Consider the following 18,948-nt stretch of genomic DNA (forward strand, 5'->3'; position numbering starts at 1 on the left):
GAGTAGTTTCACTCCCTTACCCTTTAGGCCTGTCTTTTTTTTTTTTTTTTTTTTTCTGGCTTAAAATAAAGCCTGTCATGGAGGAATGGTGGTTCTCGCAACTGGTCCTAAAAGCTCCTGAGACCAAGACTTAGCTTGACTTTAATACGTTGCCCATATTTTATATCACTTAATCTTAACATACTACACACTATTAAGTCTTAACTCCAAATGTACTTAATCTAAGCTAACTTAGGGTTTGAATTAATTACTCATAACTGAACTCCACAGTTGGAATCTTCCGTCTCCAGGTAGCTGTTGCCGTAAGCCCAGAAGCACCGAGCTGGGTTGTTTATTTGCCTTCCACGCACCTCTACTGGCTGTCTCTGGAGATCCGTTTCTCCTAAACCAGCTATGTTCCCCACCAGTGGGGAGAAAAATGGAACACAGCATCCCATAGCATTGGGTAGTGGCAGATTGTAGTACCCTGACCTGCATTCCAGCTGTAGAAATAACGCCTTGGGTCCTGCAAAATCATTCCTATAAATCCCATGCCCCCCTCCCCTTAGTCTGTTTCAAATGTCCACATAGCAAATCTTTATCCACCCCAGTACTGCGAGCCTGTCACTCCACCTTCACTTTCTCAAAACAGGGGTGACTGCCTTAGTCTTTGTTTCTGTTTTTTTGTTTTGTTTTGTTTTGTTTTTTAGATTCATTTATTTATTTGAAAGGCAGAGTTATAGAGTGAGGTAGACAGAAAGAGACAGAAAGAGAATCTTCCATCCGCTGGTTCACTCCCCTAAAATGGCCGCAACAGCCAGAGCTGGGCTGATCCGAAACTAGGAGCCTGGAGCTTTCGGGGTCTCCCACGTGGGTGCAGGGGCCAAAGAACTTGGGCCATCTTCCACTGCTTTTCCAAGCCATAGCTGGATTGGAAGTGAAGCAGCTGGGACTCGAACTGTAGCCCACACGGGATGCTGGCACTGCAGGCGACTTTACCCGCTACGCCACAGCACTGGTGCCAGACTCTGTTTTAATAGGCCTTTTTCTTCTACCATCTATAGAGTTCCAAACCGGCCCTCTCTGAATCCTTCATCGGGTTCACTACAGCCCACAGGGTTTCTAACAGACCTGCTGGCGTGTGTTTTCAGGGTGTCCCCTGTACTCATGCGGTGGCCCCCAGCCGTTCAGCCGACCTGAAAGCACTGTGCCAGTGTCCCGCCTGGGATTTCCTGGATCTGACATTCCCTCTGTTTCCACAGTCCTTGTCCATCCCAGCAGCTTCTGCAATGGGGAAGTCTTGGGAAATGCCCGCGTACTGTACCCGTTGTCGCACTAGGGGCGCCTGAAGCCCAAGAAGGCTCACAGGTGCTGTTCATTAATTCCAGGAAGGTCGCACACAGGGAAGAGGCCAGCAGCAGGAGCACACAACAGTAAATAGCAGAGGAGTAAACAAGCACAGCTGGTCCCCGTGTTAAGCAGCTGACTTTGGGCCTCCCCACCAGGGTCTACTTGGGATGGTTACCCAGCTCAGGGAGGGGATGACCTAGCCCAGAAGTGCCTGTGATTTCAGACCTTTGAATACCCATGTATTCTGCAGGCAAAACTTCTGTAACAGACTGTGTTCTTTTGGAAATTCTTTTCACTGGTTTTAATGACTCGGGAACAATGAGAAGTGAGTACCAAATGAAGACCAAAGAACTGGGGGCTAAGGGCAGCACATGCAAGAGAACCATGTAAATAGGTGCCGAGGAATGTCCTTCTGTGCAGATCTGAGAGGTCTGAAGAGCTGGGAGACTGTCTTCCAGCCTCTCCACGAGACCACCTCTCCACCCTGGTGCCTTCAGACAAATGATGCACCTTTAAGGGGTGGGGATAGTTCTGTTCCAAAAATTCTGGGATGGCTTTTGACAGCCATGGAGAGAGACTCCTCAGGGTTTGAAATGAACTGAGAAAGAAACGCAAAACAAGTCTGACAGAAGAGTTAAACTGAAATAGCATATTGTGATAGACTTCCTAGTAATTTTGAAGAACAAAGGTAGAATTAGATAGTATCGGGGCCAGCACTGTGGCACAGTGGATAAAGCTGCCTGCGATGCCCGCATCCCATATAATATCATGGTTTGTGCTCCACTTTTGATCCAGCTCCCCAGTAATGACCTGGGAAAAGCAGTGGCATATGGTCAAGTGGTTCCCTGCCACCCACATAGGAGACCCGGACGAAGCTCCTGGCTCCTGGCTTCATGCTGGCCCAGGCTTGGCCTTTGCTGCCCCCTGGGGAGGGAACCAGCAGACAGAAGATCTCTCTCTCTCTCTCTCTCTCTCTGTCTCTCTTAACTCTGCTTTTCAAATAAGTAAATCTTAAAAAAAAATAGTAACACTAATTTAAAATGGGGGAATTTTTCTGGATATAATTAGTCATCACCTTAAGCTGTTCTTGATCACTTATCTCTACAAGGCTCTTTATTAATGATTTATTAATGATATCTGGATTGCTAAAAAGATGAAGAAAAATGACCCCACCCTCAAGAACTTACGTTTGCACTCTGTCGATACAAGGACATCAAAGAGTTCACACAGGGGCTGGCTTTTGGCATGGTAGTTAAGATGTCACTTGGGATGTCTGCCTTGCCTATCAGCAGAATGCCTGGGCTTGATCCCCAGCTGCACTCCTGATGCCAGCTTCCTGCTGTACACAACCCAAGAGGCTGAAGGTGATGGGTCAGGTATTTGATTCCCTGCCACCCAAGCGAGAGACCTGAGTTACTTCTGCCTCCCAGCTTTGGCCTCCCGCATTCCAGGCTGGGGCATTTGGGGAGTGACCACTGGATGGGAGGTCTCTGTCTCTTTATCTCTCTTATTTTTAACGATCCTTTTGAAATACCTTTATGTAATACAAACCACAAAAACTGTCATTTCAGTGTATAAAAGTTCCACACATTAAAAGATGTGATAAAATATTCTAAAATCCAAGAGTCCAGACAGTTTTACAAATAAGTTGAATTCAAGCTTTCAGAACAGGACATTTGCATGGGACAGTGTGGCAAGTGGTGATGTCCTGGTGCTAATAGCCAGTGTGGTGCACCTGATCTGGGGCACACCCCATTGGAAGGGTTGTATAAGCAGATGGAGAAAACATGGCTGGGCGGATTATTGGCGACCTGTGTATGCTTGGTGCACTCTGTAGTGAAAACCACGTGATTTGATTAAAAACCACTTTTGGGGACTGGCATTGTGACTCAGTGGGTTAAGCCACCACCTGCAATGCTGGCATCCCATATGGTTGCTGGTCAGAGTCCCAGTTCCTTCACTTCCAATCCAGCTGCCTGCTGTTGTGCCTTGGAAAGCATCAGAAGATGACTCATGTACTTGGGCCCATGTCACCCCTGTGGGAGACCTGGAGGGAACTCCAGGCTCCTGGCCTTTCTCAGGTCTAGTCCCAATTTTTGCAGCCATTTGTGGGGGACGGGTGATGAACCAGCAGATGGAAGCTTTCTCTTTATGTCTCTGCAACTCTGCCTTTCAAATAAGTAAATAAATCTTTAAAAGTAAATAAAGAAAGGTAAAGGAAACCATGTTTTTGCTATGTGACCTGGGTTGATTTACATGGATTCTGTACACAATAGTTTCACCATGTGAACAAAATCAGGATGAAAATACTTAGATCCTTTTATTGAGCAGCCTGAGACGACGCACTTGGTATTACAACATGCATGAGATAAATGGTTTAGCTAGGAGGGAAGCCATGTGTCACTGGAAACACATGTATGGTCCAGGGCCCAGAGGACACCCCTCCAGGCTGTAGCTCTGCTTCTGTGGCAGCTATTCACAACTTTGAAGTCCTTGGTGACTGACAGCCGTGCAAAGCCTTGTCTGACTGTCCTGTAGGAGACCGGATCAAGTGGAAGAGGCATGTTTTGCCTCCCTTTGCACATGGGTGTCAACACTCATGCACTCCTTATATATAAATTTATGCATTTTTGACTTTTTTTGGAAATGATTATTATGCCTGCCTGGTTCCTTACTGATTAAGTTGGATACAATCTTCAGTACCTATTTATTTATATCTGTGTGAGAGTCATCTCATCTTTCTTCTGGGACTTAATTGTTTTCAAGAAACATTGCTTTGCTAAGATTTTTCAATATCATGTGTATCTATGGGTGATTCATATTGACTTAAGCTTCCTTCAGTGTATTTATCCATATTAAAAAAAATTGGCTGGCGACGTGGCTTGCGACATGGCACAGCGAGTGAAGCTGCCACTGTCTCCAACGCCAGCATCAATATGGGTGATGGTTTGAGCCTCAGCTGCTCCCTGCTAATGCACCTGGGAAAGTAGCAGAAAAAAATGGCGCAAGTGCTTGGTCCCTGCACCCATGAGGGAGACCAAGATGAAGCCCCTGGCTCCTAGCTTTGGCCTGGCCCAGTCCTGGCTGTTGTGGCCATTTGGGGAGTGCACCAAGGAGTGAAGATCTGTCCCTCTGCCTCTCCCCATGTTTCTAACTCTGCCTTTCAAATAAATAAAATAAATCTTAAAAAAAAAAATGTAAGAGCGTGTGATTCCTCGATTTATCAGGAGCGTGAAGTAAATGTGTTTGAGGCAAGTACTTGCCTGGGATGTCTGCCGTGGTCACCGCCTCCCCAGGACGCCTGGCGTCTCTGCCGTGGTCACCGCCTCCCCAGGACGCCTGGGATGTCTGCCGTGGTCACCGCCTCCCCAGGACGCCTGGCGTCTCTGCCGTGGTCACCGCCTCCCCAGGACGCCTGGCGTCTCTGCCGTGGTCACCGCCTCCCCAGGACGCCTGGCGTCTCCGCCGTGGTCACCGCCTCCCCAGGACGCCTGGGATGTCTGCCGTGGTCACCACCTCCCCAGGACGCCTGGCGTCTCCGCCGTGGTCACCGCCTCCCCAGGACGCCTGGGATGTCTGCCGTGGTCACCGCCTCCCCAGGACGCCTGGCGTCTCTGCCGTGGTCACCGCCTCCCCAGGACGCCTGGCATCTCTGCCGTGGTCACCGCCTCCCCAGGACGCCTGGCGTCTCCGCCGTGGTCACCGCCTCCCCAGGACGCCTGGGATGTCTGCCGTGGTCACCACCTCCCCAGGACGCCTGGCGTCTCCGCCGTGGTCACCGCCTCCCCAGGACGCCTGGGATGTCTGCCGTGGTCACCGCCTCCCCAGGACGCCTGGCGTCTCTGCCGTGGTCACCGCCTCCCCAGGACGCCTGGCATCTCTGCCGTGGTCACCGCCTCCCCAGGACGCCTGGCGTCTCCGCCGTGGTCACCGCCTCCCCAGGACGCCTGGCGTCTCTGCCGTGGTCACCGCCTCCCCAGGACGCCTGGCATCTCTGCCGTGGTCACCGCCTCCCCAGGACGCCTGGCGTCTCCGCCGTGGTCACCGCCTCCCCAGGACGCCTGGCATCTCTGCCGTGGTCACCGCCTCCCCAGGACGCCTGGCATCTCTGCCGTGGTCACCGCCTCCCCAGGACCTTCTTCAGGGCGCCCTTCACCTCCTTGTTCCTGAGCGTGTAGATGAGCGGGTTCAGCATGGGGGTCACCAGGTTGTAGAAGAGGGTGAGGAACTTGCCTTGGTCCTGGGAAGAGCTGTTTCCGGGCTGCATGTACATGTAGATGATGCTCCCGTAGAACAGGGAGACCACGGTGAGGTGGGAGCTGCAGGTGTTCAAGGCCTTCCTCCTCCCGGCAGCCGACTTGATGCGCCGCACCGCCGCGGCGATGTAGCCGTAGGAGACCAGGATGAGGCTGAGGGGCAGCAGGACGATGAGGATGGCAAAGGCGAAGGCCAGCATCTCCACCGCGCGCGCGTCCACGCAAGCCATCTTGATGAGCGCGGGCATCTCGCACAGGAAGTGGTTGACTCGGCGGCGGCCGCACCTGGGGAGGGTCATCGTCAGCGGCGACATGACGATGGCGTTGAGCAGGCAGCTGCCCCAGGCCGCAGCCACCAGCCGCAGGCACAGCTGCGGGTGCATGACGGCGGTGTAGTGCAGAGGCCTGCACACTGCCGCGTAGCGGTCGTAGGCCATGACGGCCAGGAGGATGCACTCGACCCCGCCCACGGAGAGGAACGCGAACAGCTGGACGCTGCAGCCGCCGTAGCTGATGGTCTTGTCCGGGCCCCAGAGGTTGGCCAGCATCTGGGGGATGCAGCTGGTGCTGAAGCAGAGGTCGAGGAAAGACAGGTTTGCCAGGAAGAAGTACATTGGGGTGTGGAGTCGCGGGTCGAGGACACACACGAGGATGATGGTGCAGTTCCCCAGCACGGCCACTGAGTACAGAGTGAGGTTGACTATGAAGAGCGCCGTCTCCAGCTTGGGGCGGCCGGAGAAGCCCACCAGGAGGAAGCCATAGGCGGAGCTGTCGTTGGATCTCTCCATTGCCCGCCTTTCACATCGTCTGTGTAGCTGATACAAATAAATGAAGAATATTTATATGTTCTGAAGCCCACGGGATGTCCGGCTTTTCGGGAAACACCTAGCAACCCTATCCGCCTGTCCTATGGGAGAGTGTCGGCTGCCCAGCTTTGTAAGTTGTTCACCTTTTGTTCAAACGCACAGGCTGGCTGCTTCACTGTTGGAGAATTCCCGCTTGGAATCATCACCTTTTCATTAAGTAGACATTTCTTCTTATGGTTCATGAGACAAAGTAGTTGAATTTTATTGAATACAGAATCCCCTTTGATTGACACCCACTAACATGCCTACAGATGCTACCTCATCTCAGCTGAATTTCATCTGGGCCAAGACTTTCCACTTCCTTTTTAGGTCACAGGAGAACCATCACCCTAGTAGCTGCCTTCCACATGCCCTCAGTGTTGACGACACCCACATGGGACAGCCAGGGCTGAGCTCACTCCTCGAGCTGTTGAAAAACACAGGAGACAGGCAGACCACTGCATACCACGAGCTGGATTATTATCATCCTGTTAATGTGGCCTAAGAGTGCATGTACGTGATAGTGTCAGCATCACCGGTATCCTTAGATTATAATTGTATCTACTCAATACCCCAGCCCTTTATCCCCAGGAGAAGCTGTCAATCCCGGCCTCCCCCATTCATTTCTCTTTGAGTAATAGAATCTGGAGACCTCATTGCTAAGGACAAGGATGGATATTCAGTCCAGTAATAAAACGGGAACTCTGGATATGTTTATCTCCTGTTAGTGTGATTAGCTTGCTGAAGACAGGTGAGTGGCAGTGGGAGAAATGGAGACTTTTTTAAAGAGAAGGAGGATGTGGTAAATAAAGATGGATTTTAAAAAGAATTTTAAAAAGTAAATTAAAAAAAGATTGACTCTAAGATGGCTAATGAAAATAAGGAGAGATGGATTCATAAAAGACACTGTAGTAGCTGGAGTAAACAGTACTAGGATGAAACTGAAATCACAGCAGGGATACAATGTGTAACCAGCAGATGGCTGGTGCAGGTGGTAACACAACTCACACTTCCATTGGATGGGTTCTTAGATAATGTAAGCATCAATAACAAGGCCAAAATTATCAAACAGATATTTAAAAATACCTAGATTGCTGTGTGATCCAGAGAAGTAAGGCTACTTGTAATAATCACTCACTTAGTAAACTGGGAAAAAATAAAGGCAGAAAAGGATTTAAATTTTTGTCACACTTGATTTTCAAATGAGAAGCTTATCTTTGGTGAAAACTTCCAACATGGAAATTCTTGCAGGGGCCGGCGCCGTGGCTCACTTGGTTAATCCTCCGCCTATGGCACCGACATCCCATATGGGCAGCGGGGTTCTAGTCCTGGTTGCTCCTCTTCCAGTCCAGCTCTCTGCTGTGACCTGGGAAGGCAGTGGAGGATGGCCCAAGTGCTTGAGCCCCTGCACCTGCATGGGAGACCAGGAGGAGGCACCTGGCTCCTGGCTTCCGGTCAGCGTAGCTCTAGCCATGGCGGCCATTTGGGGGGTGAACCAACAGAAGGAAGACCTTTCTCTGTCTCTCTCTCTCACTGTCTAACTCTATCTGTCAAATAAATAAATAAATAAGAAATTCTTGCAGTAAACTTTAACCCCATTAGTATTGTACATTGAAGACATTTTCTTTAGTCATTTAGGCTTACCTGTTGTCAACTTTACCAAAGGATGTAGGAATGAACAAATATTAGCGTGTTTTCTTCTGGTTTGGCTTGTTACCTGGTGTTTTTGAAGGATTGTGCAGTTAACGTAGGTAGAAAGTAAGGGTTAGGAGACTAATGCACCAGACAACCCAGCCTGATGCTACACCTCAGATTCTAGCTTCTTTTTGAAGGTAAAAGAGTAAAAACCGTGTTCTTTTACCTTCTCTTAATTTGGTTGATGTCATAGGGTAATGACACAGCACCACTTCAGAGAAAAGTAAGATGGAGAACTTGGTATAGGGTGGTTAAATTACAAAGAAGCAATTATAATAGGAAATGGCACTAGCATCCTTCCTCGATCTACCTGCCATCTGGGCAGATTCCAAGAACCTTTTTGGAGCTGTCAACAGAAAGCCTAAGGAAAGGACTTCCTGCTGACCCCCGAAAATAACAGTGCAAATTTGGAAGGTCTTATAGACTCAGCTGGAAACACACACACACACACACACAAAACAGAGAACTAATTTCTTCTCATTAAAGACGGCGCCTGGAAGTTGGTATAACATGTTTTCCTGTTGACATTGTGGGAATTGTATGTTCCTTTGGGTAATTAGCTGGCGCCACAGGAGAGAATAGTGCTGTCTGTTCTTAGGGGAACTCTTGGAGTAGCATCAGATGATTGGGAATCAAAACTCATTCAGTTTCTGTCCCGGAGCACATCTGTTCATATTTTTAAGATCTGACCTTTCGTTCTTATAGCACAATATTCCTGGTATTGGGTTGGAAACACACAGCACATAAGCACAGGTTTTGGACCACTTGTTATCCTTGCATTCAAAGGATATTTAGTTTCTAAGAAAGAAATGTAAAGTCTAATTCTATTATATTTTAATACAATTTTCAAAAAGCTAATTCCAAAGAGTATGCTAGTTTTGTCTTCCTCACATGATTTATAACCCTTATTTTCAACTTGGGTTGGTAAAGCTACTGGAAGGTAGTAAATGGCATTTGATTATAGTCTTTTTTAAAAATATTTATTTATTTATTTGAAAGTCAGAGTTATACAGAGAGGAGAGGCAGAGAGAGAGAGAGTCTTCCATCTGCTGGTTCACTCCCCAATTGGACACAACAGCTAGAGCTACGCCGATCTGAAGCCAGGAGCCAGGAGCTTCTTCTGGGTTTCCCACAAGGGTGCAGGGGCCCAGGGACTTGGGCCATCTTCTACTGCTATTGCAGGCCATAGCAGAGGGCTGGATTGGAAGAGGAGCAACTTGGACTAGAACTGGCGCCTATATGGGATGCCGGCACTTCAGGCCAGGGCGTTAACCGGCTGCGCCACAGCACTGGCCCTGGCCCCGGCCCCTGATTGTATTCTTTAAATTATGTTTGAAGAGGGAAATCACACTGAGTACCTTTCCAAGAAGGTACAGTGGGCCCCCAATGACCTTGAAAATGATGACCTTGTCTCAAACCAGTGAAGTTAAGAGTAGGGTGGGGATTTGACCTACCAGTTAAAAGTGTCAGTTGAAACAGTCACACCCACATTGGAGTGCCTGGGCTGGAATCCTGACTCCATGCCCAGTTCCACTTTTCTGCCAGTGCAGACCCCGGAAGACAGCTGATGACTCAAGTGGCTGGTTCCTGACACCTGCGTGGGAGACCAGAATTGCGTTCTCTGCTCCTGGTTTCAGCTTGGCCTCGCCCTGATGGTGAGGGCATGTGAGGGATGAACCAGAGGGTGGAAAATCAGTCTCTCTCTCTCTCTCTCTCTCTCTCTCTCTCTCTCAGAAGAAAAGAAGGTACACAGCTTGAGAACAGTCATCAAGCATACTCATGGACGTCAAGAATACTCATGGACGTCAATACTCGCAGTCAAACTGTCAGAGCAACTGATGCCCTTTACAACTCACACCTGACTTAACTCCCTTTTCAGAGGGGGAGCATACATGTGTTATCAGAGCTTAAAGCTGTGTCATTCTACAGTTCTTATAAAAATAAGAATGAAGGAAAAGAGAACATAAGAATCAACTATTATTGCCAATGAATAAATTGTAATGGCTCAATAATCTCCCAGAAAAATCCTGCTCATAGGTTTGGAAAACAGAGAAAACATTTATAACATATTTGAAACAGAAAATATTTTTAGTTATCAAAGCTTTTCCCAATGAAAATAAGGATTACACTTACTTGGACAAAACAAATGGGCGCTTTTTCAAACTTATGTGTAAATAAATATAAGCTAACACAACAATGAGTTATTATTTTTCCTCATCCTGGTAATGTTCAGTCTATGAGGCTGTAAGAGAATGGCATTCTTACGTACTACGTGTGGGAATGCAAATCAGTGTTAAAATTTTGGAATCTTTAGCCGGCGCCGTGGCTCAATAGGCTAATCCTCCACCTTGCGGCGCCGGCACACCGGGTTCTAGACCCGGTTGGGGCGCCGGATTCTGTCCCGGTTGCCCCTCTTCCAGGCCAGCTCTCTGCTATGGCCAGGGAGTGCAGTGGAGGATGGCCCAGGTGCTTGGGCCCTGCACCCCATGGGAGACCAGGAGAAGTACCTGGATCCTGGCTCCTGCCATCGGATCAGCGCGGTGCGCCGGCTGCAGCGGCGGCCATTGGAGGGTGAACCAACGGCAAAAGGAAGACCTTTCTCTCTCTGTCTCTCTCTCTCACTGTCCACTCTGCCTATCAAAAAAAAAAAAAATTTGGAATCTTTTCCCCATTAGTTCAGCTCCCAGGAATTCATTATTAGGAATAAGTGCATTAATGCATAAAGTTATGTACACAGCAGTTACAGAGTGGATTAAAAAAACCCACACTGAATGTCCATTGAGTGAGTAATGGTTAAGTAAATGCACAGTTACAAATAGCATGAAGCCACAGAAAAGAATGCAGGGTGTGTGTATTGATATGGAGGTTAACCCAACATATATTAAGTTTATTAAATCATGCATTAAAATTATCAAATAATTCATTAAAATTATTACATATATTTTAAATATATTTTATATAATATGTTTACTATATAAATATATAAAATATATTTATATATTATAAAATAAATTATATAAAATATATTAAATATGTATTACAAGCAAATATTTCAGATATATAAATCAAATGTGTCAATATTACATTAAATATATAAAACAGAAATTATGTTAAATTATACTATGTAAAAATATAATTATATATTCAATATATAAATATATTAATCTTTTGAAAAATAATATTTCAAAATTTCAGCTACAGCCATTCCCATTTCTAAAATACTGTGGTTTACATTAAATATGCAAGAGAACTGGAGTTTGAGAGAAGTAGATTTTCTAATTGTAACATTTAACTATGACGATGGTTATACCATGATTATCTTACTGTTACATTTCAGAAAGTTTAACAAAATTTTGGAAGTTAATAAAAATAATGTAGCTTGAATCTAATTATTTAAGTTTGGCCTCAAAACCATCTTAATCTCACAAAGATCATATATCTTTGCATCTCATCCTTAAAGCATAAACACTATAGTAATCTATTACATGCATGTCTGGTTTTGCCTATGACATAGATATGTGACATAGAAATGTTTGGATCTGGCCCAGCATTGTGACGTAGCAGATAATGCTGACACATGTATGGACACTGGTTCCAAGATACAGCTGCTCCACTTCTGATCCAGCTCCCTGCTAATGTGCCTAGGAAAGCAGCAGAAAATGGCCCATATGGGGAGTGAACCAGCAGACAGAAAATCTCTCTCTATCTCTGTAACTGTGTCTTTCAAAAAAAATAAACATTTTTAAAAAAGAAATACTTGAATCTATTGATAGCAATAGTTCTGTTTCCTGGTAAAATGGAAAGATGGCTGCTTTTACTTGTGTGGTTCCCTTAGGATAACTGGGAAAATTTTGAGGGACCTGGAAGATGAGGCCAATAGGTAATATTCAGAGCAGCAGGAGGATCACAGTGATCCAGAAATCTTCTAGTTTTCCAGTTTTCTAACCCACAGAACACCCAGGTATCTGGCAGAGAATAAACACTATTGCTTCTTTCATAGCAAACAAATGCTTTGCAGTCAAAGCAGAAAGACTATTTGTAGAACAGAGACCAGATCAAACCCCGTTGATAAAATTGGCAACAGATTATATATATATATATTTACACACACATTTATAAATATTTTGCAATTCTTCATAGGAGCCTAAGATTAATAAATCTAAGATAGTTAAGAAGAAAGTGTAGGATTTGGGGTCATTTGGTTTTCCTATTTGCCTTGTCTTTGGATGAAAAGAAAGTATATTCACCACACTAATTCACTGAATGAAGGACTTGTTTGCCCTGATGCTTTTGTTCTGGAAGGGATGAGAAAGGAAAGTTGGAATTACAGATTGGAAAGACTGAAGCATGAAAAGTGCTTGGATCTATTGGTAAAAGTAGTTTCTCTTAGGTCATGTCTGGTTTCTGGTAAAATAGAAAGATGGCTACATTTACTTCTGTGATCCCTCTGGATAACCGTAGAAAATCCTAAGGGAGCTGGAAGATGAGTCCAGTGGGTAATATTTAAAACTAGAGCAGGCAAGAGAAGGATTTTCAACTTCTGCAGTTCTCCACGGAAGTCGGCAGAACAGAACCCGTGAGATCTCATTACAGCAATGATCAGGACAGAGCTGCCGATAATGACTGTCTTGTTTCCTCCACGTCCTCGGGGACCTGGCTCCTGGAAGAGTGGAACTTGTTAACAGGTTCTCCCATACTGCCTGCAGCTATTAAAAAGTTTTAAGTGCGTTTCATTATTATTCACCCATGGAGCAATCTCTAGGGCGGCGTTGGAGGAGAAACAGTCAATTAAGCACTGGTGACAGCAGAGCGCTAAAAGGAGCCAGCCTCTCCCCTTTGCTGTGCGGTGACCTCTGTGAGCCACCCCCATCCCTGGGGATGCAATCGACAACTTTTCCAACATAACTGGAATAATCATCCCCCACTTCCCAACAGCATTTCACCGAACGGGGATTTAGTGTGAGTGCCTGGAAGAGCTGTTCTCCATCATTTGTTCTGTACTTAGCCTTCAGCAATAATTCCCATAGAATCTTCTAGTGTACAATTACTCTGGGAATGCAAGAAACTTTTACTCATCAAACATATCTGCAGGCATGGTGAAAAACACTCGGTATATGAATGTTATTGTGTAAGGCCCTTAATGTTCTCACAATCCAAAGAAGGTAAGAGGGAGCTACAATGTTGTGCCAAGATACCTTCCTACGGATGACACAGGAAAAGAAAAACATTGGGTCACTGATCCTATTGTGTTTGTCAACTTCTCAGGAGTTTTTCACGTCATAATATTTTCTCTTCCCATTTGTTGTATTTATGAGCATATTCCCAATGTCTATCAAAATGATAGCACATAGTAGTTCCTTCAAAAAATAGATTGATTATATCAGTTAATTTATAAAGTAATAGTAAATATAACATGTTGAAGGTTTTCAACTTTTACAATGAGCATTTTGTAAAAGGGAAAAAAAAGGCATGGGTAACTTTTGAAGGTGAATGATTGCAGTGTTGACTTCTGTATTTTGTATACCTTATTTCTTCTCCATGCATCTCCATGTACCATAAGGAAATATTTCTTGATTTATCAGCCACTATGTGTATGTAGTTTAATAATCAATACAAAGAAGGGTCGGCGCTGTGGCACAGCGGGTTAGGGCCCTGGCCTGAAGTGCCGGCATCCCATATGGGCGCCGATTCTAGTCCCAGCTGCTCCTCTTCTGATCCAGCTTTCTGCTGTGGCCTGGGAAAGCAATAGAAGATGGCCCAAGTGCTTGGGCCCCTGCACCCGTGTGGGAGACCCAGAAGAAGCTCCTGACTCCTGGCTTCAGATCGGCGCAGCTCTAGCCATTGCGGCCATCTGGAGAGTGAACCAGTGGATGGAAGACCTCTCTTTCTGTCTCTACCTCTCTCTGGAACTCTTTCAAATAAATAAAATAAATCTTTAAGAAAAATCAACACAAAGAATAAACAGGGGACAGTGCTGTGGCGCAGTGGGTTAAAGCCCCAGCCTGCAGTGCCAGCATCCCATATGGGCACCAGTTTAAGTCCCAGCTGCTCCACTTCTGATCCAGCTCTCTGATATGGTCTGGGAAAGCAGTAGAAGATGGCTCAAGTTCTTGGGTCCCTGCAACCATGTGACAGACCTGGAAGAAGTTCCTGGCTCCTGGCTTTGGATCAGTTCAGCTCTGGCCATTGTGGTCTTTTGGGGAGTGAACCACAGAATGGAAGACCTCTCTCTCTCTCTCTGGCTCTACCTCTCTCTGTAACTCTGTCTTTCAAACAAATAAAATAAACCTTCAAAAAAGAATAAACATAAACAACTGAAAACACGTAATATATAATAAAATTGAAAACTCACATATACTATGTCCCACCAGTAGAAAGACATATTCAAGAATACATACAAGAATGTTGGTAACACCATTAACTAATTAGAGACCTAATTAACACAAGGTTGTCCATTCATGTAAAGAAATACCCTGTGGTACAGAAAATGAATCACAATGATGAACCTCAGATGACATTAAGTGAAATTACTTGCAAGGTGAAGAATGTCTTATGTTGACTGAAGTGCCCGTGCAGGGAATTATAAGCTGTGTTAGCTTTATAGTAGCTGTGGTGCAGGTTTTGGATTGGAGTGAGTGCGCTGTGATTCAGGCTGAAGCATGCCATCTGAATTTTATTTATTTATTTAAAGATCTATTAATCTATTTGAAAGGCAGAGTGACAGAGATAGAGAGACAGAAGGAAAGATCTTCCATCCATTGGTTCACTCCCCAAATGGCCACAGCAACTGGGACCAGGCCAGACTGAAGCCAGAAACCTGGGACTCTATTTGGGTCTTCCGTGTGGGTGGCAGGAACTCACGTACGTGGGCATCACCCCCTGCTTCCCAGGTGCATTGGCAGGGAGCTGGATGGGAAGTGGAGCAGCTGGGATGGAACGGGCACTCAGATGATAACCTGCTGTGCCACAGTGCTTGTCCTTAACTTGCATTTTAACATGAGCATTTGTACTGGACCATTGGAATAACTTTGAAGGGAGCAAGTCTAGACATAGAAAGAGAAATTAGGACACTGTTGTGGTAACAGAGGTAAGAGATGGATGTGAAAAAGAACATTTCAAAAAATAGGGAGATATTGAGAAAAAACTAACAAGATTATTTATTGGATGCAAACAAGGAGAAAAAGACCAATGCTTGAACATGTAGTTTGGGCAACTGAAAATCTTCTTTTGAAGATCTCTCCAGCAATAGCTCCCATTTTCCCAACTGATTTCCTCTTGAACCTTGATTTTTCTGTCAACTAATGTAGTCCATTAAGTCTATTTTGTTCTTTTTATATTTCTCTTTCTTCTTTAGCCAAGATTTGCAGTATCGCAGCTTTGAGTAAGTCCAACTCTGCACCAAACCCATGCTTTTATTTGTCTCCTCTTTAAAAAATTTGTTTGTTTATTTGAAAGTCAGAGTTAGAGAGAGAGAGAAGGAGAGGCCGAGAGAGAGAGAGATCTTCCATCTGCAGGTTCACTCCCCAGATGGCTGCAAGGGCCACGGCTGAGCCAAACGGAGATCAGGAGCCAGGAGCTGCTTCTGAGTCTCCCACATGGATGCAGGGGCCCAGGCACTTGGACCATCTTCCACTCCTTTCCCAGGCCATTAGTAGGGAGCCGGATAGGAAGTGGAACAGCAGGGGTAGGAACTGGCACCCAGAGGAGATGTGGGCACCGCAGGCGGTGGCTTTACCAGCTCTGCCACAGTGCCCCCACCCCCATGCCTTTCTTAGTGCAGTTGAACAAGTCTGGTCTCGTTTCACATGCCAGCCCCATACCTCAAGCAGAGCCCCAGGGCGCTGAGCCCTGTGTGCTCCTCCGCCTTTCCTTTTCCACTCTCACAGAGGACAACTCACAGATGTCCTTGCTCATGCTCAGTCTCGGCGGATGAATGCTATGAATAATTTACTGAGAAAATTGAGGCACTGAGAAGAGAGTTTTACAGACCCCTTTTACTAAAATAAAAAAAGATTTTAAGATTTTATTTATTTATTTGAAAGGCAGAGTGACTGAGAGAAAGAGACAGAGAAAGAGATCCACTAGTTCACTCCCCAAATGGCCCCAATGGCCAAGGCTGGGCCAGGCTGAAGTCAGGAGCCTGGAGCTGCACTGCATCTTCCGAGTGGGAGGCAAGAGCCCAAGCACGTGTGCACTTGCCAGGCACATCTGCAGGAAGCTGGGTTGGAAGCCGAGCAGCTGGGACTCAAACCAGTGCTCCTGTGTGGGACTCCAGCATTGTAAGAGGTGGCGTAACCTGCAACGCTACAACGCCTGTCCTCTCCACTTACTTTTTTTTTTTTTTTTTTTGACAGGCAGAGTGGACAGTGAGAGAGAGAGACAGAGAGAAAGGTCTTCCTTTGCCGTTGGTTCACCCTCCAATGGCCGCCGCGGCTGGCGCACCGCGCTGATCCGAAGCCAGGAGCCAGGTGCTTCTCCTGGTCTCCCATGGGGTGCAGGGCCCAAGTACTTGGGCCATCCTCCACTGCACTCCCGGGCCACAGCAGAGAGCTGGACTGGAAGAGGGACAACTGGGACAGAATCCGGCGCCCCAACCGGGACTAGAACCTGGTGTGCCAGCGCCGCAGGCAGAGGATTAGGCTAGTGAGCCGCGGCACCAGCCCTCTCCACTTACTTTTAAAATATTTTTTTAAACTGGCACATATAACTTGTACATGTTTCTGAGCTGCCATGTGATGTTTTGACAAATGTATACATTGTATCATGCTCAAATCACAGTAAGCTTATCTGTCACCTCAAACATTTATCATTTCTTTGTGATGAAAACATTCAAAATCTTTTATCGTAGATTTTCTTTTCTTTCTTTCTTTCTTTCTTTCTTTCTTTCTTTCTTTCTTTCTTTCTTTCTTTCTTTCTTTCATTTACAGGCAGAGTGGACAGTGAGAGAGAGAGACAGAGAGAAAGGTCTTCCTTTGCTGTTGGTTCACCCTCCAATGGCCGCCGCGGCTGGCGCACCGCGCTGATCCGATGGCAGGAGCCAGGAGCCAGGTGCTTTTCCTGGTCTCCCATGGGGTGCAGGGCCCAAGCACCTGGGCCATCCTCCACTGCACTCCCTGGCCACAGCAGAGAGCTGGCCTGGAAGAGGGGCAACCAGGACAGAATTCGGTGCCCCGACTGGGACTAGAACCCCGTGTGCCGGCGCCGCAGGCAGATTAGCCTATTGAGCCGCGGCGCCGGCCTATCGTAGATTTTTCTGAACTATGCAGTGTGTTATTGTTATCTGTAGCTCCTCTGCTTGCAACAGGACACTAGAATGTACTCCTCCTAATTACAACGCAGCACCTGAGGATGAACCTTTCCTCTTTCCTCCCATCTGCTGCTCCCCCAGCCTCTGGCAGCCATCCTTCTACTCTGTGTCTGTGAATTCAGCTTCTTCAGCTTCCTGGTACGGCTGAGATCGTGCAGTGCTTGTCTTCCTGCGCCTGGCGTCTTCCACCTCCAGGTCCACCCATGCTGTTTCAAATGGCAGGATTTCTCTCCTTCCCTGGCTGAGTAGTATTCCAGTGTGTGCACAGACCCCAGTTCTACCTGTGCCACCTCCGAGTGCCATCCCCCTGTGTATGCTGCCTTCCTGCCTGTTCAACACCAGGAACTCCTGCTCATCCCCGCAGGAAACCCAGTCCCTCCCCCTCCCCTTGGCGGCCACATCCCTTTCTACCTCTTAGACTTACAGGTAAAACTATAGAAATTTTCCCCTCTGTCACATCATCACATTGTTGCTTTTCTTTTCTTTTCTTTCCTTTCCTTTTTTTTTTTTTTTTTCCTTTATAAAAAGATTTATTTGTCTGAGAGGCCGAGTTACAGACAGAGAGAGGGAGAGACAGAGAGAGGTTTTCCATCTGCTGGTTCACTCCCCAAATGGCCGCAACGGCTGGAGCTGGGCTGACCTGAAGGAGCCAGAAGCTTCTCCTGGGTCTCCCACGTGGGTGCAGGGGCCCAACCACTTGAACCATCCTCTGCTGCTTTCCCAGGCCATAGCAGGGAGCTGGATCAGAAGTGGAGCAGCCGAGACATGACTCAGTTCCTATATGGGATGCAGGCAGAGGCTTAGCCTATTTCGCCACAAAGCCAGCCTCACATTGCTGCTTTTCATAGCTCATCCCCAGGAGGAAACAAACAGTCCAGAACTGTCAGAAACAATTCTAACACCTTAGGAGAAAACTGACCTAACCCTACTTTGCCCGCTGGGTGCATTTCTATTAGTCAATCTCTGCACAGAGCAGCCTCCTGGACGTAAATTCAAGGTCTCTCATTCTCTTTTACATCTACTCTGTCTGGCATCTGAGCCCAACTTTGTGCAAAGAGTGCTTGCAGATGTCTCAGTTGTGAAATGCAAAGGTAGGAGTATCAGGGGCCAGGCGAGGCCCCGAGGGCCTGTCTTATGAGGGAGTCTCTGCCCTCAGGAACTCCTCCCTTCTAGTGCCCTACCTTCTGACCCTCACGTTGGCAGTTAGGGTCTCAACAAACTGGGAGTGGGGGAATGGGAGTATCTGCAGTTTATAGCACAGACTAATTTAAGAAGTTAATCAGGATTTCCTTCTTTTTATGGCTGAGTAGTATCACATTTTCTTAAAAGATTTATTTATTTGAAATGCAGATTTACAGAGAGGCAGAGGCAGAGAGAGAGAGGTCTTCTATCCGCTGATTCACTCCTCAAATGGCTGCAACAGCCAGAGCTGTGCCATTCCGAAGCCAGAAGCCAGGAGCTTCTTCTGGGTCTCCCACACGGGTGCAGGGGCCCAAGCACTTGGGTCATCTTCTAC

At 46.7% G+C, this 18,948-nt stretch overlaps 1 protein-coding gene across 2 annotated transcripts; it reads right to left on the reverse strand.

Annotated features, from left to right (window-relative positions):
- Positions 1-5,446: 5,446 nt before the first annotated feature.
- Positions 5,447-6,826, reverse strand: LOC100348438 (putative olfactory receptor 2W6). 2 transcript variants are annotated; one of them, XM_089333512.1, is made up of 2 exons: positions 6,819-6,826; positions 5,447-6,380 (listed from the first exon to the last, which is right to left on the reverse strand). In XM_089333512.1, the coding sequence occupies exons 1-2, from the start codon at positions 6,824-6,826 to the stop codon at positions 5,447-5,449; spliced, it is 942 nt and encodes a 313-aa protein (XP_089189638.1). The 2 variants fall into 2 exon arrangements, with proteins under 2 accessions (XP_089189638.1, XP_051690636.3); XM_051834676.3 differs by lacking the exon at positions 6,819-6,826 and having other exon boundaries at positions 5,447-6,382.
- Between the last annotated feature and the right edge of the window lie 12,122 nt (positions 6,827-18,948).

This window comes from Oryctolagus cuniculus, chromosome 5 (assembly GCF_051225735.1).
Source record: "Oryctolagus cuniculus isolate XC-2025 breed Fujian yellow rabbit chromosome 5, ASM5122573v1, whole genome shotgun sequence".
Classification (NCBI taxonomy): domain Eukaryota; kingdom Metazoa; phylum Chordata; class Mammalia; order Lagomorpha; family Leporidae; genus Oryctolagus; species Oryctolagus cuniculus.